General features: G+C 43.5%; 2 protein-coding genes across 3 annotated transcripts in view; one reads left to right on the top strand and one right to left on the bottom strand.

The window, feature by feature from the left end:
• The window catches only part of LOC5576682 (kelch-like protein 13), a 28,459-nt gene extending 21,367 nt beyond the window's left edge, over window positions 1–7,092 (top strand). For both annotated transcript variants that reach the window (XM_021842657.1, XM_021842668.1), the window contains exons 3-4: window positions 4,950–5,584; window positions 5,710–7,092. In XM_021842657.1, coding sequence (XP_021698349.1) covers window positions 4,950–5,584; window positions 5,710–6,991 — 1,917 coding nt within the window. In that variant the 3' untranslated portion in view covers window positions 6,992–7,092. The remainder of the gene's footprint in view (window positions 1–4,949; window positions 5,585–5,709) is intronic.
• On the bottom strand, window positions 7,021–20,841 carry LOC5576683 (clotting factor B). The gene is made up of 3 exons (XM_001662770.3): window positions 20,442–20,841; window positions 7,501–8,088; window positions 7,021–7,440 (listed from the first exon to the last, which is right to left on the bottom strand). The coding sequence occupies exons 1-3, from the start codon at window positions 20,533–20,535 to the stop codon at window positions 7,103–7,105; spliced, it is 1,020 nt and encodes a 339-aa protein (XP_001662820.2). The 5' UTR covers window positions 20,536–20,841; the 3' UTR covers window positions 7,021–7,102.
• Window positions 20,842–20,930: the final 89 nt, after the last annotated feature.

Raw genomic sequence — 20,930 nt, 5'->3', positions numbered from 1 at the left:
TTCGAAAATAAACCTTTGAGGATTTCCTCAATTCTGTAGAAACCTATGGAAATCTTAGAGAAATCTCCTAGAAATACAACTAGAGAACTCAGTTGAAGAGATAGTGAAACACATCTGGTGAAAACTCAATGATAGGAAATTACTGGAGGTAGTCGCAAGGAAACCTGGAGCATATTCTGAATAAATTCTTCTAAGCATCCTTCGTAAAATATAATTTCTGGGAAAATTAGAAGATAAATCTCTAAAACAATTTTGAAAGAGACCCTGGCAAAATCTAATTAAAAATACTATGATAATTCCTGAAGCTATTCTTAGGGGAATCTGAGATACAATTCATGAAGAGCCTGTTGGACCCTTTATAGTCAATGAAATTTCTCTGAAGCATAGTTTAATTTATTTTACAAGCTTTCTGCTGATCTTATTTTTTATTTTTTTAGCTAAATCGTGGGTAGGACAATCCTTTGAGTGTCCTACCCAGGTGTTTTTGTGCGTAGTACATGACCTACCTGTCCTACCCACTTCCCGCGCCACTGCTCATATATGTTGATATTTCCTTTCTAAATAGCATCTCTGCTATCCGCTAAATCAGTTTTTTCAGGGAAACTTCGATTTCTCATGGCGTCTTTCATCGATGTAAACCTACACACTTAAATTATTTTACGGATTCCTGTGAAATTTCAACAGCTGAACAGCTCGGTAAAATAAATTAACGGAGTACGGTACATTTTTACAGTATTCGGTAAAAAATCACCGGAATCCGTTAAATTCCGACGAAGTTACGGTGATTTATTTCACCGAACTGTTCAGCTGTTGAGATTACGGTGAAATTCACCGTAAGAGCTTAGTGTGTAGCGTTGTCAAACGCGCCTTCGACATCGAGAAACCCAGCCAAGAGTATCCCCTTATTGTCAAAAGATTTTTCAATTTTGAAACCAGTGAATTAAGAGCCCAAAGTGTCTGATAATCGAATTGAGTTATTTTTTTTTTCTTTTTTATTGAGGGATTTTCTGTCCTAGGCAGGTTCATCCCCAGCCCGATAAACAGGTCAAGTCAGAAGTAGAGGGTCTAGTAGAGGATCTTGTTTCCCGGACTGAAAAAATCCCGGGATCCAGAATTTTTATTTTTTTCAATCCCGGGATCCCGGGATAAGCCCAAATTATCTTAAAACTAGTATAAAACGGTCGAAACTTAACTAAAGTTTTAAATTTAAAAGAACATATAGGTTGAAATATATTTCAAAACTTTGAAAAATATGTACAATTTTGTTCATTTATGTGTTGAAATTAAATTGGTACTGGAGTCGATTAATATTCTTGATACTTTTGTTTCACTTCGGCAAAAGTTTTTTATTAAAAATTATTGCAAAATTGCAGACGATTCGACAAAGGAATTATAGAAATGACCAAGTAATTACCCTAAATTCAATAGAACTTAAAAATTTGTTCTCTTTTCATAATTTTTATACTTTATTTAAAATATAGAATATAAAATTAACCAATTTAACAGTTAGAGTAAAGAACTAATTGTGTATCTTTATGAGCCACTGCCATCAGGAGTTTTTATCATGTGAATTCAAACTCGGAAGTAATATGCACGTGACGAAGATTAATCAAAAGTACCGTAATCCGGGGGCAAATTGATCATAGGGGCGAATTTGATCAGGTCAGTAACAAGAAACATTTCCTCTTAAGGATACCGAAGGTTTCGTTGGCACCACAGACATTCCATGTTTTCAAGTTTATAGATGCCTATTGATGATTTTGTACTATTTTATTTTCATTGGGGTCAGTTTTGCATAGAAATATTCACATGTTATGAAGGTGTAAACAATACAGCTAGAAATGTTAGTGCTAAACGATCCACTGTTGCTATGCCTAGATGTCAACTTTGAGTGTTTAAAATGTTGTGTAAGCTTAAGTATGAACCACTGAACTTATTTTTACTATCATACAGCTTAGCAAGTATAGTGTTTTGCTCATAAAACCATTTATTCTCAAATAATGTGCTTATTTCCATGGAAATTGCCTACATTTAGGCGTATTAGGGAGATTATCAAAGCTTAGTTTTGCAATAAAATGATCAAATACTCGAATTGTAATAATTTTGATATCATATTCAGATTCAGAAGACCCACATTTAGTAGATAGGGATTTTTTTTATTCTTTAACTTGCTTTATTATATGGTGATCAATTTCGCCCCAATGTGTCATTCTAATTTTTTGATATTAAAACTATTTTTATGATATGTTAAATATTATTTCATGAAAAGTCAATTACATAAACTGATAAAGATCAATGGAGTACTGGTTTTGTCGAAATTTATTTGACAATATTTGAATTAAGAAGGACAAAACAGCGAAAAGTTGTAAAAAAGTGATCAATTTGCTCCCGGTTTACGGTACCTAGAAAAGAATTCGCCCTCCAATTTGTTTTATTTAATCGTGTTGTATGAAAGAAATTATAGAAGAAATTTAAACACAAGCCATTTCTCTATCACGCGACTTTCTATGAGCTATACTACCGTGAATTGCAGGTCAATCCCATCTGCATTTTCGTCAAAATTGAGTTGAGTTCAGTTTTCAACATATCTTCCAATGATTTTTCGGCTGCCCTTATGATATAATAAGCATGTCAAATTGTCCCGTAAGGAAAAGTAACCGCTTATCAGTTCTACTACAGATTTCCGCACTTTGTAGCACAAAATGGACCGTGTTTTGATCATCTTTAAATATTTCTCAGAAAGATATCGCAGTGAAATAGTAGTTTACGCAACAAGTTGCAGAATGATGATTTTTAGAGCACCAGTCGTACATTTATCCAACGAGGCTTGCCGAGTTGAATAATTACGACGAGTGCTGTAAAAATCGAGTTCTGCAACGAGTTGCGTACAACATTTATTGCAATTTCGTAGAAGACTACTTGAGAGTATCAAAAATCATATCGGAATGCATTCACTTTACAATTCATAAAAATCTTCTTCTTCTTTCTGGCGTTACGTCCCCACTGGGACAGAGCCTGCTTCTCAGCTTAGTGTTCTTATGAGCACTTCCACAGTTATTAACTGAGAGCTTACTATGCCAATGACCATTTTTGCATGCGTATATCGTCTGGCAAGTACGAAGATACTCTATGCCCTGGGAAGTCGAGAAAATTTCCAATCCGAAACGATCCTCGACCGGTGGGATTCGAACCCACGACCCTCAGCTTGGTCATGCTGAATAGCTGCGCGTTTACCGCTACGGCTATTTGGGCCCCTAATTCATAAAAATGTGTTGTGTAATGATTCATTACGAAGCTCAAAATAGTTGCGTAATGAATCATTACAGTACTGGTTTCAGTTGCGTAATGACTATTACCACACACTTTATTCAGTGCAGGAAAGTAGGCCGTTTCATGGCAGATTGGTGTGATGAAAAACAGCCTATTACGATGAGAAATTCCAAAAATCAAATTGCGAAAGTTCTATTAAGATTTGAACATGTTCCAATCCACTGGAATTTTTTGAATATTCGTATGGAAAATGAATTTGGCAACTTCACAGTCCATTTTCTCAATGCCTACTTTTACAGATGGGACTGATTTGCGATTCACGGCAGTATGGATCAATGCACGAGTTCATTAATTGACGTTTGAGCGGTGCCGTGTTACTTACGTGACCCAGAGTCTATATACAGAGAGTTGCGCGAAGAGACTTCTTTGAATGGTTGTTCTTCTTCGTCTTCGAAAATAGCCCCTATCTGTTTTGCTGGTCTGCTCGATAGGTAGACGGTTTGACAGTTCGATAGGTAGATTTGGTTTAACTCTTCACGCAACTCGAGATTCTTGAACCAATCGATTGGAAATCTTTCTACGAATCGAGTCTGATAATAAAAACTATTGATTTTCATGACTAAACTATTGAAAAATGGGTATACATCGAGGCATGTCTTATTTTTCATAGAAAAGCACATTTTTCTTGCTGTTACAAGGTTTTGACGTTTTGAAGTTTACATGTACCGTAAAACGGGGAAACTTTGATAGTTTTATCGAAGAAATAGTGATCGTAGAACAGATTGTTTGTAATCGTTTAAAAAAATGCTAAAATCTTATAAATTTTTAATATTTGCATATAAATCCTCAAATGTACTTAATTCCAACGAAAATAGCTTTGACATAAAGTGCCATACTAATACTCTTTGTTTTTGCATTCGTTTTCTTAACTGATTAACAGAAACTTTGTTATTTCGTTTAGTATGTTGTGGGTCTCGCACTATCAAAGTTACCCGCATTATCAAAGTTACCCCGTTTTACGGTGCCGTAATTTCGGGTGAAAATGATCATTTTCCATGGTTTTTCTTGTCTGTTTTCAATAATATTGAAAATGCCAAACAACTGAATGCAGGAAAACAAGTACGATGATCAGCCTCTTTGGCTTATGTGCCAAAATTTTCTAACAAATGTGTTTTTAGTGCTAAAAATCCCTTATATAAAAAATCGGGGAATCCCATTTCGGGGTGAAATTGATCACTTGTCAATGCGATTATTAAGATATTTTGACCATGAGCACTTCGTGTACCATTGTTCCGGGCTCACAGTGACAGTTCGTGACAGCAGAATCTCGGCTCACTATGACGTACAGAAATTTCGTATCGGTTTCTCCCTCCCAGGTACTGAGTAGAGTTTCCGAAACATCCTCCAAGTTTCTGAAATATTTCTCTAGGTTTCTGCAAATTTTCGCAGTCTCATGTCTATGCGATTTGGAAGCAAACCTTGGTTCCCCTAATGGAGTTCAAAATCTTCTACATAAAACCTCCAAATTCAGTACAGCTGATCATAATTGTCGGCACCCTTTGCTTCCGCATCTGAATAATCGAAGAGCTTGGGCTAGAAGCTGATTTGAAATTTAGTCTAAAGTACGAGAGTACGATGAGCACTTGACTGATTGAATCTCTTATTACTCTCCCCCACAGGCCCATCGTGCCGTCCTGTCAGCATGCAGCGAATACTTCAGGGCCATGTTTTCGGACCATACTCGCGAGTCTCGCCTCAGTGAAATTAACCTACACAACATTTCCCCACTGGGCATCGAGCTACTCCTGGATTACATCTACACTAGCAAGCTGGCCCTGAATCTGGCCAACATTCAGGAAGTGCTCTCGGCAGCAAGCTACATTCAGCTGGAGTCCGTCGTGGAAGCCTGCCTCAACTACCTGGACCAACAGCTGGACTTGGACAACTACATCGACGTGTTGATCATTTCGGAGATGTACTCGCTGAAGCGGTTGAACCACAAGGTGTACCGCTTCATCTGCCACCACTTGAATGTGATATCGAAATCGCCGGAGTTTTTCCGACTCAGTGAACGACAGATCGAGCTGATCCTGGCCGGGGACTACCCGGTGACCTGTACGGAGATCGAAGTGCTCGGCATTCTGCTCCGGTGGATTCAGGTGAACTGCGATGAACCGGTTTCGACGGTGACGGCTGTGACTGCGGCCAACTATCGGCAGTTGATCCGGAACAACATACGATTTATGGACATTTCACTGCAAGAGCTGTACAATCTGCTCTGCTCCGAGGAGTTCCAGTTTAGGTGGATTGACAGGTGAGTTTTGTGTAAATGAAATTTTCCATTACAAGAAGACATCTTGAGGAGATTCTTAACGGTTGCCTGGTGAACTCTAAACTACTCTCTAAAATTTACTTCACTTATCCATTTTCCCATTGCAGATACGAGTTGTACGATTTCATCATGAAGATCGGCGAGCAGCAGTGCATCAAGTACAAGATATCCCCGCTGAACAAGATCCAGAACTACCGTGGACTGGAGTTGGCCATCATAAAAATCGGCGGCTTCGACCTGTCCGGCATTACCAACGAGATTACCTACTGCTTCCCGGGAGATGGCGCCCATGGTCAAGCGTCATTATCATCGTCAACATCGGCTTCGTCGTCATCCACCGTAGCCGGCAAAGTCAAACTGAGCAGGAACCACTCGAGCCCGGAGAGTGGGTCCGATTCGGTAACGATACGTTTTGTGGATCGAACGAAACGGAAAGACGTCAAGCTGAACGGCAAGTGGCGATATCTGACGACAATTCCGCACATCAAGCAGAGCAACTTCGGCGTGGTGGTGTTGAACAACCATCTATACGTCATCGGAGGGTGTTACGACATTTCGCTGGAGGAGTACATCCATCCGTTCGGCTTCCGCTACTGCCCGATCAAGAACAAATGGGAGACGATTGCACCGTTGCAACAGGATCGCTGTAGATTTTCGTTGAACGTGGTTGGGCACAGTTTGATTGCGGTGGGCGGTAACAGCGAGATGGACGACGACGGAGATCGATCGGTGTCGACTTGTGAACAGTATGATCCCGTGGCGGATAAGTGGACCTACATCGAATCGCTTCCGGAGTATCGGACGCAACATGCTGGGGCTGCATTCGGCGCCACGTTGTACGTTTCCGGAGGCTTGGATCTGTACGGCGGAGTGTTGAACAGTCTGTGGAGTTACTACAGTTTCAACGAGAAGTGGGAAAAGCTGCCGAATATGCTGCACCCTCGGGCGGATCATGTTATGTTCACGATCAATCGGAAGCTGTACGTCTGCGGTGGTTGGTACGAGGTCAACGGACAGCGCGTCTTGGCCGAGAGTATCGATTGTTATGATCTGTTCAGTAAAAGTCCGGCGTGGCATCAGGTGACCCGGATTCCCACACCAAAGTATCATGCCGGGATTGTTGCAGTTCAGGATAAGATCTACATTATTGGAGGATTCTGTTCCGACGATATCTTCCGCCATACGGCTGCAAGCGTTGAGTGCTACGACGTGAACGAGGATCGATGGTACAACCTCAAGAAGTATCCTAAGAATGTTTGGGAGCATACATGTGCAAATCTCTATATTCCCAAATATCGGGACGACATGGAGGTTATCGATGACAACGGCGAGGAAGAAGACAAGGACGATGATGACGACAGTGATAATGCTAGTAGTACTGCCATTTGAAGGAGAATTTCTTACCAAGATAAGCTCTCTGCAGTTTTAGACTTTGTAGCCTTAAAAACGATTATTTATTAATAAACTATACATATTTATTGACTATGGGACATTCGAGGGTCATCGCGGATTATTCCGCCATATTTTCTGATTAATTATCCACTCTACGTACTTCGACACCGACGTATAGATGCCTGCAAGATCTTGTCCGCCACATGCGGGTCCAGTCGATACCACTCCAACTAGATAGTCTTTTCCATTTTCGCGTAATATCAGCGGTCCGCCCGAGTCTCCCTGGCAAGCATCAGTTGCCATACCCTCTTCATTCAAGTCGCCCAGGGCACACAGATGTTTATCCGTGATGTTAAACCTTACAATTGGCTTATTTAACCGCTGGAAACAGTCGTTGCGCAGAATCGGTCGGACGATTCCTTTCAGAAGAACTTTGGAAACATCCTCTGCAAAATTGAGATAAAGGGTAAGTATCATTCACAGTAAGAATCAAACTATCTATTTACCTGTATTGTCTACGCCCCAACCTATCACAGTCAGATTCTGCGTTACCGGTAAAACCTCAAGTCCGGTGTACAGACAAATGGGTTGCACCTGATTGTTCATTCGGATGGCTTTTTCCACTTCAATCAACGCAATATCGTTTACCCGGCGTAGCGATCCGTACCGCTCGTGTCGGAGAATTCTTTTTATGGCGTACGTATCGGCAAGATCATCGCCCGCTTCTATGGTCCCAACACGCACTTTGGTTGGAGTGAATTCGGCTTTGAAACAGTGCGCTGCCGATAGCAAAAACTTCTCCGAAATGATCGCCGCTCCGCACCGTTGTTGGGACGCATTGAACATTACCAAGGCCATGAATGGATACTCGCCGATGTCTACCCTCCGAACAAGCCCTACGATGTGGTCCTTGACTTGGGATCCCATGGCATTACCGACTGCATTGCACTGCTGTTGAACCACATCGCAACATACAACCAGCTGGGAGCCATCGGATCGGCAAAGAGTGATTCCTCCAGTGCCAACCGTGGTACAGGCCGATTGTTTTCGGCATTGGCCCGAGCGTCCATTGCGCAGCTCACAATGGTCGCCCTCTGGAAAGATCAAGAAAAAAATGTTGCCGTCAATTTAAGTAAATTGAAAAACTAGTTCAACAAATATTGCATGTTATTCAATAACCTCTCGAAGCTTTATGCACATCATTTATACCCATATAGGCTCATATATTCTGTCATTTTCATAGCTCAGCGGCCGTGTCAGGTTAACGTATCGTGCGACCTATGAGAAACTTACAGGGCAATAGCGATATAAGCTCATATAGCTAAGTTCTATCAAGTTTTGAGTTCGAAGGCTACTAAAAGTTATCCAATAACTGCTTTGAGTACGTACATGCCATCACATATTGGGGCAGCAGGGACGAAAGTCCAGAGGCTTAACGGACCCTCACTACGTGGTGTGGAAATTTCGTATGGAGCTTCTGTTGATTCAAGATGACCTGCTGAGCGTCCTTACTGAAGAGAAGCCTGAGGATCCACCGGCAGCTTGGACCACGAAAGATGCCAAGGCACGATCGCTGATTGGACTCAACGTTAAAGACAGTCAACTTTCACATATAATTCGAGCGAAAACGAGTAAGCAGATGTGGGACGCGTTACGAACATACCACGAACGGTCATCTTTGGCGAGCAAGGTCCATGTTCTTCGGAAGCTGTGTTCCCAGAGATTGTTGGAAGGAGGAAGCATGTCCGATCATTTGAACGAGATAACTTGCCTAGCTAACCGACTAATCGCGATGGGAGAAGCGCTGAAAGATCACTGGATAGTGGCCATGGTTTTATCAAGCTTACCGGAATCGTATGGAAGTCTTATTACGGCGTTGGAGAGTCGACCTGAAGCGGATTTAACACTAGAATTTGTGAAAGGAAAACTCGTTCGTCATATGGGAAGTTGCTCCAGAGTCCAATAGCCACAGATCGCCACCAGATTGCTCACCGGACGCCAGGCACATCTCCATTTAATCGTTAGCTTCCAGCTTCACCTTTTGCTCTCTGGGTTTCTGCTGCTTTTTCTTGTCACTCGCAAACTTCCTGCAATCCCGACGAAAATGACCTTCCAATCCACAGTAATGGCACGTTACCTTCTGCATCATCGATGATTTTCTTGATTCATCACCGCCAGTTCGTAACACCCTTTCAATGGATTGATATTCTTCGCGCCGCACAGTGGGACGAAATCAAAAAAAGTGGGACATGTGTGTTTGTGCTGAAACTATTGTTTTTAATATATGTACGAATAATTGCGGGGTCAAGCGGGGCTCATCGCACTTTGTTTAATTGAAAATTGTATTTCCTATAAATAAATGTATGTTTTCTAAATTTTAATTATTGTTTTTTTCTATCTGTTAATTTTTTTTTTATGTTTCGTTATGATATTTAACTCTTGGCCCATTTTACGAACGGCAAATTTATAATGTTTAATGTTCAAGTTTCAATTTGACATGGCTGTGGAGAAAAAGTTGTTGTTTCCGTGAAAATTACAGGATTTTTTCAAGTGTATCGAATGCTATCATCAATCATCATCATCAATCATCAATCGAGAGTGCAATTCAATTATTTTTTATAACTAAGATTGTAGTATATACAATCAAATTGTACAGTTGAATCAGTTGAACAGTTGATTATAATCTTATAGCGGTATTTAGCACTTTGATACACTTATAAAAATGCTGTCAGATACACGGAAAAATAAACATCACTTTAAAAAATATATATTTGTTCAAATTTTGACAAAAACTGTAAAACATAACATTTTATCATCGTCCAAAATGGGCAAACATTGAAAATTTCATAGCAAAATGAAAACAAAACTTAAAATCTATACCACATAAATAAAAACTACAAAAAATATATATTTAATTATAGGAAATAAAATTTTCAATTAAACAAAGTGCGATGAGCCCCGCTTGACCCCGCAATTATTCGTAAATATTTTAAAAGGGAATAGGTTGAGGAACAGCATGATGCTAGAATTAGCTGCTACTACTTGCAACTTTACAAGATATGCACACTTAAATTTGATGTGAAAAAATCAGAAAATCGTTCGTAAATCTTCAACGTGAAGAGCTAGCGCTTCAGTGTCTTTGGCAAAAATGTGTATTTTTACAGCACCTTAAACATTGTAGAACATTGTAAAAATGTAGAAATTCAAATTTAGAAGTTATGGAGAAAATATGAGTTTTAAGGGGGTACCCATCATTTTTACCTCCTAACTTCGTCAGTGTAGGAGATAGAGCTTTTCCGTCTTCGACAAACTTTCATGAAATGATGTCGCCTACAATACTTCCTTAGACAGTTTTCAATTTTGACAATAAATAAAAAAGTTAATTTTTTTTCTCAGTGTATATCACTTTGAGTGAAATTTTTTTCAGTGTCTAAATTAAGTACTCAATAAATGATGAAACTTTGTAGAACATGTCGAAACGCTAAAACCAATAGTTTCAGCACAAACACACATGTCCCACTTTTTTTGATTTCGTCCCACTGTGCGCCGCCTTCAGGAGCAGTTCGTTTGGGAAAACTGAGGACGATGTCTGGAATCGAGATCATGTGTTGAGGAGGAGTGTTGATGATGAAAGCACGGTGTACTACATTAAGAAGGTGATATATTCCGAAAACTGACAGCTACTTGACGACGTCATTCCTATCCACCTCGAACAAATTTTCGAAAAAAATGATCCAGTGGTCCGGAAGGTATATGGTACGATAGGGGTGACGCACAGTGCTTCGAGCGTATGGCACTTGGGGACAAAAGTCATATCTGGATGTTTTATGCGGTTTTGCCCTACGATGTCGAGGAGGAACTCGTTATACAAAAAAAACTCATGACTAACACATATTACATCAGTAATGGCATAAGTGGCTTATACGTCAAATTTTACATTTGACACCAGAACAGTGCTCGCTTTGAAATTCCAACGATTATTCCAACGAATATAATGAAACCCAATAAAAAAGGTTATATAAAATTTCTTTTAATTAGCAGCACTATTCATTTATAAGCTATTAATCATCCGAGAATAGATCAATCAACTCATTATCTTCTCTTTCTACAAAGAAAGTTGAAATGTCGTGGGTTTCTGTTTGATGATTGTTGGAAACAATTTTTCTCTTTCCGGATATTGATGGGTCTGTGCAGAGGAGCATATAACTCATCAAGTCCTTGTTACTATTTATTCTTGACGACTTTCTGGTATGTTTCAACCGATTTTCTCTGAACAGCTTATAGGTTGCTTTCAACGCTTCTTCGGATAAATTACCGATAGGAATTTCGAAAGCTTTCGTTATGTTTGCACTGTGCATCAGAAGTTTGTGCACAGTTACAGGCATAAAATACCAATCATACTCCTTCAGGTAGAGCTGTCGTGTTTGCTTCAGAAGATCTCGAAATTTGGGAAAATCGATTGTTCTCTCCGAAGATATCACTCGCAGAATTGTTCCAAAGTTTTGGATGAGATCTAGATTAACTCCTGTTATTTCCGAACATGTTTTCGGATCTGCGAAAAACCTTCGTGCTGTGTTCCCATCATTGCTGGACCCATACCCCGGTTTTGGTTTATCGACGACTAGACCCATCTCTGTTTTGAATTGTTCTTGGATATCACGTTTCCTATTCTCTAGTTCATGCTTATGTTCGTCCGTTGTTACCCGCCACACTTTAATGTTCAACCTAAAAAAACATAAAACAAAATAATTATTCACTTCTTACAAAGCACATGTTTTATCACAACCTGTAGGCAATGTGAATCAAACAATCAAAACTTTTGATCCAGCAATGGAGAGATGAGAGGCCAAATTTATATTTGTTCGTGTCGGGAAGTTTTTTGTCTACCTTCGGAGTGTTCATTTCTTTTGAGAGCGCTCCACAAATGAAACACTTTGATGATGCTTTGTTTTCGGACAGGATGTTGCAAACTTTTCCATCCACCATCGTTAAGTGAAATTCAAAGCTTACATCGATCTGCACATGTTCATTGATGATTCTGCATACTTGAAGGTTCTTGATGTCTTCTTCAACTTCCTTTTGAATTTTCAGAACAGCTTCAGTATCTTCTTTGATGAACATAAACTTTACTGGCCTGCTGTAAAAGTCGATCCTGGACGAGGGTTTGACCAGAGGGTTTGATTTCCCTTTGTTTCGATTATTTTCAACGGAATCATTGCGACAGTCAGCAAACTTTCATCCAATTTTCCTGCTTCCGAAAATGTTTGTTTGTACATGCTGTGTCCTGAACTTCCATCGAAGCCCCACTTGCAAACCAGTTTTACTGCAGTTGAAGCTTCCAACGAGATATCCTTCATGGCTTGTACTATTCATGAGCTGTTGTAGATCGACCGTGGCAGATGTTTCTGTTGCAGAAATCGGTTTCTGAATTATTTTTTGTTTCTCTCGCCTTAGCGTATAAAGGCTAGGAAGCAAGTTCGGATGTAATTCGTTCAAAGTGTTTCGAAGCGAATTGTACTTTCGTTCTGACAGATCTAAATCAACGTACAAAGCTAATGCCTGTGCTGCAGTCATGACCTGTACTTGATCCCCACTCGAAGAATTTGATACATTGGCAGCGAACGCTAGCTCTTCAGGTGCATTATTGTTGATAAAATCTGCAACACGTCGCTTTTTGGTTTTTCTTGAACATGCATTGAACGGTTTGAGAGGCCTTCCCATGCCAGCCTGTGCAGCCGAACTGGAAAACTCTGCATCGTCGATTTTATGATTGCGCGGAAGCTGAACTGGCTTTGCTAACCACACGCTCAAAAAAGAGTTCTGGAAAACGTGAATTGTCAAAAATACACCATGAAGTACCACCAACGTTCACATAAACATGATCTAGTTCACGGTGTATTTTTGCTTGTTGACGAGTTCACGTCTTCTGTTCACGGATACGAGAACGGATTTTTTTTCTGTGCAATCGGAGTTTTGCTTCACGAAAATTTTGTATGATCTTCCACATTTTGCCCACTTTTGGTTTATTTTGCAACAATAAAATTTGCAAAACGTCTTTAGCTCGTTCTCAAATATCTTGGAGAATGAATCAGTGCCATAGCAACTGTACATGAAATTTAGAACATGATTTTTTCGATTGGGTGGAGCGGCAGAAAACCACAGCTCGAAACAATCTTTATTGGTGATTGTGGCAGCATAACCTAAAAATCATAAGATGACATACAATCGGCAAATATATGCAGCTGGAATCACTTCCAGAATTTAAAAAATACTTCAAATTTTATTTTAAAGTGGATTTCAGGAAGGTACTTCGAGGTACTTTTTTGTATGAGCAAAAATAATATAGGTGTTTTAATTTTCTTCTCTATAAAAAACTTATAGCTCAGAAGCAACTTTTTCTACAATTGGTAAAATATATCATAGGATATTAAATGGAATGACTCCTACTTACTTGTTTCAACACGGTCCATAGCGATTTTCACTTTGAAAATATAATTAGGATGGGAATAAAGCGAATTGAACAGGGATTGGATTGACACGAAAACAATTAATAATATATAACGATGAAACAACTTGCCAACACGTGGTGTTTTGGTTTGTTTTGAAAAGCGCACGAACTTTCTAGTATCTGTACTACACACTCAAAACATATGTTTACATCATGGCCTACTTGATTCGATCGAATATGAAAGTTGATTTTTTTACTTTTGTCCAAGGGGCGAAGCACTGTGTGACGTCATATGTTTACAATGAAACTTGATATTTACATCAGTAAAGAGCCTGCCTTGTTAATTTTTATGCCGTGGATGAAAGCAAGACAGTGATCATAGTAGCCATGATCCTTACACTGTTAGTTGACGTTGTGAAATTTGTTAGAAAATTAGTTCATTCCCGAAATACACTCAAATCAGTATAGACGTGTTTTACTGCCCTCACTATTCATCAACCAATAGGAAGGAGGCGACCAACATCAACTTTAGTGAAAACTTCTTCTTCTTTCTGGCGTTACGTCCCCACTGGGACACAGCCTGCTTCTCAGCTTAGTGTTCTTATGAGCAATTCCACAGTTATTAACTGAGAGCTTACTATGCCATGACCATTTTTGCATGCGTATATCGTGTGGCAGGTACGAAGATACTCTATGCCCTGGGAAGTCGAGAAAATTTCCAACCCGAAAAGATCCTCGACCAGTGGGATTCGAACCCACGACCCTCAGCTTGGTCTTGCTGAATAGCTGCGCGTTTACCGCTACGGCTATCTGGGTCCCATTAATTAGTGAAAACATTGTCCCATTAATTTAGTGAAAACATTGTGGGCAAAAGCCTAGATACTGTGGCGACGGCAGGCACTGGCCGCTCCAGTGCAACATGTGAGGTGACCGATGGCCCGGTACTAATCGAGGCCATGGATCGCAATAGGGAGTACCTCCCAAAAATGGTGGTAGCTGCTGAGCAACTTGATGTCATCATCGAGTTTGTAAAGAGCAAAAGCAATATCAGCAATGACTTGAAAACAAGTCTACTGAAATTGCGACAATCTGTCCTAGCTGCAAAGCAGGACTACGTGAAAGCCTAAGAACAACTTGGCAAGGTAGGAGGCCAAAAAGACACTAGGTCGTGTCAGATCGAAGTGTTTTCCTTCACAGGCAACGCGAATATATCTGATGATATTATTCGATACGCGATGCGGAAGAGAGGACCTTCCGGGGATGAATACGTGGCGAAAAGACGTATGGTTGCTAAGGGAAAAGTGACCTACGTCCTCCAGAACGGAAAAGCTGGAGCGGGCCAAGCCCCGCGATCAAGAGGACATGGCAACAAAGGAGAGGCCAACACCAAGCCTAAGGCCAAGAAAGCCAAGAAAAAGGAGCCACGGGATAACCCGAACCAGGCAGTGCATCCACAGGAACTACGGGCGCAAGGCAACAGCAACCCGTAGATACGAGTTGGAAATAATAAAAAACAGAGGAAACTGAAAACGGAGCCCAAGGAGAGCGCTAAACCGAAAACAGCGAAACGTAGGAATAAGTGCCTAATATGTGTCGACAGAGCAGACAACGGACACTTAACGGGCGGACCCAAATGTCCGGGCACAAGCGGAGTGTCAAAGCAGCCAAAACGGAAGTAACACAGTTAAATTTAAACCACTGTGATGCAGCCCAGCAGCTGCTTTGGCAGTCAGTCTTTTTCTTTTTCTTTTTCCTTCTAAGCAATGGGGAGATACTCTGCTCAACAGACTCCGGACCAAGGTCCGGGAGTGTGGGGTTGGGGACCATTTACTACATGCAAGCAGTAAACAGGACTACACCCCCGACCCACTAAACCATTCCCATTGCCGCCAAACCCTTCGTCTCTCCGGGACCACCAAGAAGGCATTGCTTCGGAGAGGGGCTAGTGCACATCGCAACCTCCAGGTTAGCTGCGTAGCCATGCAGCAACGAGCATCGATGACACGCTTAGGGGGAGTCCACCAAGGTAGCATGCTGGCGCTTTGCCAGCTTCCCAGGTGGTCCTCACCTCCCATTGTCCGCTGAACGTGTTCCGCCGTTACCTCTAAACCTGCACAAACTGGACATTCGGGAGAACCCGCATGACCGAAACGGTGTAGATACTGCCTAAAGCATCCATGGCCCGAAAGGACCTGTGTCAGGTGAAATGTTATTTCCCCATGGCGCCTATGGACCCAGATATCTAACCTCGGAATCAACCTGTGAGTCCACACTCCCTTGGTGGAACTGTCCCACGCCGACCATAGAGGCCAGTCTGGCAGTCCTGCGTATGCCTCTTGTGCCGCGCATTTCGAAGCACTCTATGTCTTCCATGATAAGGATACCAATAGGCACCATACCGGTGATGACGCAGAGTGCATCGTGTGACACGGTACGGTAGGCGCTCGCAACCCTCAGGCACATTATCCTATAAGTACTCTCTAGCTTGCTACGGTAGCTATCTGTACTTAAAGCCGGGCCACCATACCTCAGTATGGACGAGGCGACACTGGCCAGAAGCTTACGCTTACTGGCGTACACCGCAGAGCTATTGGACATCATCCGGGACAGTGCCACAATAGCTGTGGAGGCTCTCTTGCAGACATAATCAACGTCACCCCCAAGTGTTTGACGGAGCGCTTCGAAGTGATGGTGCAGACGCCTACACTGATCACCGCTTGCTGCACCGACTTTCGGTTGTTGACAACAACCGCCTCAGTTTTGTGGTGAGCCAATTCCAGTTTCCTGGAGCTCATCCACTCCTCCACAATTGCGATCGAGTGGGCTGCAGTCAATTCCACTTCTTCGATCCATTCACCGTAGACCTCCAGCGTAATATCGTCGGCAAAGCCAACGATGACCACACCCGCCGGGAATTTTAATATGAACACCTCGTCGTACATGACATTCCATAACACCGGACCCAGGATGGAACCTTGCGGGACTCTTGAGGTTATGTGAAAGCACGACCCACCTCTGTGTCATAGACTAATACCCGATTCTGGAAGTAACTTCCGAGAATCTTGTACAAGTACTCGGGTACCTCCAGACGCAGGAGCGCATCAGCAATAGCCGCCCAACTGGCACTATTAAATGCGTTCCTTACATCCAGTGTCACTACTGCGCAGTAGCGAATCCCCCTCCTCTTACGCTGGAGTGCTATCTCAGCAGTTTTCGTAACCGTCAGAATAGCGTCTACGGTTGACCTCCCTTTCCGGAAGCCGAACTGGTTGCTTGAGAGACCATTTATACCCTCAGTGTACCTCAACAGTCTGTTGAGGATGATCTTCTCAAGCACCTTCCCCGCCGTGTCGATCAAGCATATTGGTCTATACGCCGACGGGTCAGCGGGTGGTTTCCCCGCCTTTGGCAATAGTACCAGGCTCTGCCTCTTCCACGTATCTGAAAATACTCCCTCGTCCAGGCATATCTGCATAGCAGATCTGAACATCCCGGGAGCCTCCAAGATTGTGACTTTGAGGGCCAGGTTTGGAACTCCGTCGGGACATGGTGCCTTCCCCATACTGAGGGATTTTGCAATCCCTACAAGTTCTTCATCGGTTACCCTATCCTCATCGCCAGCCTCAATCCCGGCTATCTTACGAAAGGAGGCCATGGGCTAGGGTTGTGGCGCGGAAAGAGCCCCTCGATGATCCCCTCCAGCATCTCTGGAGATTGCTCTGTAGGAGCCATTGCACCTCTTTTCTTCGCCATAACGATCCTGTAGGCATCGCCCCACGGATTTACGTTGGCACTCTGACAGAGTCCCTCAAAGCAGGCCTTTTTGCTAGCCCTTATCTCGGACTTCAGCGCGACTTTGGCAGCGATGAACACCGCCCGTCGTTCTTCACGCTCCTGCTCGGTACGTGCTCGCTGCATCCGCCTCCTGGCCCGTAGGCAGGCACGGCGCAGGTTCGCAATTGCTTGAGTCCACCAGTACGTCGGTGGTCTCCCATTCCTAGGGTGGACTTTCCTAGGCATGGTCGCATCAAAGACAAGTCGCATCGCATGCACGCGAAAGCACCGCTACCAGTTCGTCCCCGCTTAGGCCGAGTAGGTTACGCTCACGGCGGAGCGCCTCTCTAAGTACTTCGTCATTGAAGTACGATGTCTTCCACCTACGAGGGCTTGACCTTGACCTAGCCGCTTCCTCTACACGCTGCCTGCTGTTGTTGTAGTCGATACTGTAGCGAACCGCCAGATGGTCGCTGTGAGTGTAGGCATTGTTTACCCTCCAGTTCGAACTACTCGTTAGATCAGGACTACAAAAAGTAACGTCGATAATCGACTCCGCTCCGTTTCGGCTAAAGGTACTTTTGGTACCAACATTAGCCAGATCGACATCTAGCACGGCCAGTGCCTCAAGCAGGATTTGGTTCGTGATACGGCTTCCCCATTCCCAGGACCAGGCATTGAAGTCACCCGCTATTACTACTGGCCTTCGCCCTGTCAGCACGGTCGTCATACAGTCCAGCATCTGCGTGAACCGCTCGGTCGACCAACTCGGAGGCGCATAGCAGCTAAAGAAGAGGACCCCGTTTACCTTGGCGATCACGAAGCCCTCGTAGGTAGTAGACACCAACATCTGGACGGGGTATTTACCCGTCATCCATATCGCCGCCATTTTTCCGGATCCATCCACGACCCAGTTGCCGTTGCCGGCGGGTACTCGGTATGGGTCCGATATGATGGCGATATCCGTCCCCCACTCAGCAACTGCCTGATACAGCAGTTGCTGAGCTGCGTCACAATGGTTCAGGTTCAGCTGCGTTACCTGCACTGTGACTTTTCGTTTATGGCTCTTTTGAAGGTCGGGCACCTTGAACCTCCCGTGGGATGATTGTTGTTCACGGACTTCCCGGAACAAATCAAGCACTTGGGAGGGTTCTTGCAGCTTAGTTGCGTTCTCCACAGGTAGGTGTACTAAGGCCACCTGAGTTCCTGCCGGACCTTTCCGTTGCCGAACGGCAGCGGTGGGCACCTGTATCTCGCACTGTTGCCGCAGTGCCGTGACAAGCTCTTCAGCGTCGGTGATCTCGTCAAGGTTCATCACCTTCAGAGTCACTGCCTGCGTTAGAGCCCTCACCTCGACACCCTCGCCAAGGACCTCTCCCGCCAAACTTTTGTAGGCGGCGCCCTTGCGCTCCTTGTCGCGCTTAAGCTCGATGATCATTTCACCTGTACGAGTACGTCGGACACTGCGTACGTCGGCTCCTAGATCTGCGAGCTTCGCGTCGCTACGCATCGCCTTCAAGACTTCCAAGTACTTGGACTCTTCCGTCTTAATGATGATCGCATCACCCTTTTAGCGCTTGGTACCTACCCTCCTACCTTTCTTTGGCCTGGTATCCCTGCGCTCCTGCACCTCCTGCTTCTTTTTCTTCTTCCTTCGCTTTAGGGTTGTCCAGAGGGCCCCCCCCCCTGATCCGCCCTAACCTGTGGTGATTGAGGACCTCTCAATGGGTGAGGTGCCAGCCTTTTCGGGCCCACCCTTCTCGGCTTTCCGGGACGCCTGGGTGGGGTCCGATTTTCCGGCACTTCTGCCGACTTTCGGGGTTAATATTCGCCTGGCCTTGCGGGCGCCGCCGGGTAGCTCCTCTCTGATGGCTGCCTCGTACGCTTCTGCGATTGCTTGTTGTAAGCATTCGCTTCCGCACTTTTGGGGCTACCCGCGAAAACGAAGGGCTCCGTCTGGGTAGACTTCGGCACATTCAATTCCACGGGTTCTGCCACTGCCACAGTCGCCATGGGTTCAGCATGGTTCTGCTTGGCCGCCAACATCGACTTACGAAGTCTGAACAGGGCCTGCTTGAGGTCCTTGCTGATGGTAAACTTCGAGGACGCAAAGTCAATGATGAAGTCAAGCTGCTGTGCAGCCACTTCCATCGCAGAGAGAAATGCCCGCACCAACTGACGTTTCGACGTTGTGCTCTCTCCTGGGTGCAATCAACTTCAACAGGAAGTTCGTTCGTGAGATGCACCAGCTCTGTCATCCGTTAGACAACCTGCTCAAAAAGGACACCAACTTCATCTGGAGCCAGGAGTGTCAGCACGCATTCCAAAACATCAAGTGTGTGCTGAAATCAGGTCTTTTTCTGACTCACTACAACTCAGAGCATGGCATTATCGTGGTGGAAGACGCTTCCAAGACTGGTATCGGTGGGGTGATTCTACATCGATCACAATCATTCTCCCCAACGGAGCAGAACTGGCACTGTTTTTTGCTTGACAATTTCCAACACTTGCCCGTTACCTACGAGATGCTGAAGGTAGCCACTCGGAAAGACACGGTGCAGAAGACACTTCCATTCAAGATACGTGGCCGGCATGCTGTGAGAGCATCAACAACGTTGAGGTTCACACATTCTTCAGCTGCCGGAATTCTTATTCTATAATCGACGGTTGCATTATTGATTACATGATTAGCATTATCATAAGCGTTTATACAATTCTTTTTCTTGAAACACATGATGATAAGGAAGCATTATCGACACAAGCTTCCAAAATTATGAAATACTTTCCAAGCGTGACTCAATTTGCATATCCCCAACGCGGTTCGTAAATTAGCTTCACCACAAGCAACTTCAATCCGCGATTGATCTTTGACTTTACACCGTCATCAGCGCTCATCGCACATCGCTTGTTAAAAGCTTCCGTCGTCTGGAACATTAAACAGACGGCGTATGGCATTGTAGAAAACAAAACGGAAAAGCCCGTATTCAGGATTGAACAACTGGGAAAGTCCAATTAAAATCGTCGCATGGTCGGCTCGCTCGAGTGTTATCAATACAAAAACTAAGAATTATAAATAAACTCGCAATCGATGAAAGACACAAATAGATCAACCGCTACAATCTTCGCTCGCAATAATGATTTCTTGAAAATATCATTGTAGAATTAGTCTTAAGAATTCAAACGGCTTGATCAACTGCTGATCAAGCACCCAACGCAAGAACTTACCGAAAAGGGACTTATCTTCAAACACAATGTCATCCGATGCAAAAATTCTATACGCCGAATATCCCAACAGCAATATCACCATTAGCGTTCGCATCTTGAACTGCTTTTCACTTCAGAACAGAACGGAGATCAACCACATTCACTAATCGAGCAACTTAACACGTCACAATCGATCATCAAACGTTTTTTCCAGCAGTGACACCTTAATGAACCGTGCGATCGCGCGAATCTATTTCCGTACCGCCGACGACAACAGGACCTATCACTTTTGCTAATTTATGTTCGATAATAAAATACGCTCTTAATCCGTCGCCACCAACGTGCACGCCAAACTAACGATCTGCGACCCCGCGATCAGAGTTTCTGCGTCCGAATGGTTTCAGATATTGGTCCAAACTGACATCAGGATCCCATGTGAGCAGCCTGTTGGCCTGAGTCTTTCTCTCGTGGAGAGCACGCGATGATGGGAATTCCATTCGCTTGGGAAGA

The sequence above is a fragment of the Aedes aegypti genome, chromosome 1, assembly GCF_002204515.2.
Source record: "Aedes aegypti strain LVP_AGWG chromosome 1, AaegL5.0 Primary Assembly, whole genome shotgun sequence".
Classification (NCBI taxonomy): Eukaryota; Metazoa; Arthropoda; class Insecta; order Diptera; family Culicidae; genus Aedes; species Aedes aegypti.
This window is presented reverse-complemented; position numbering and strand designations above follow the sequence as displayed.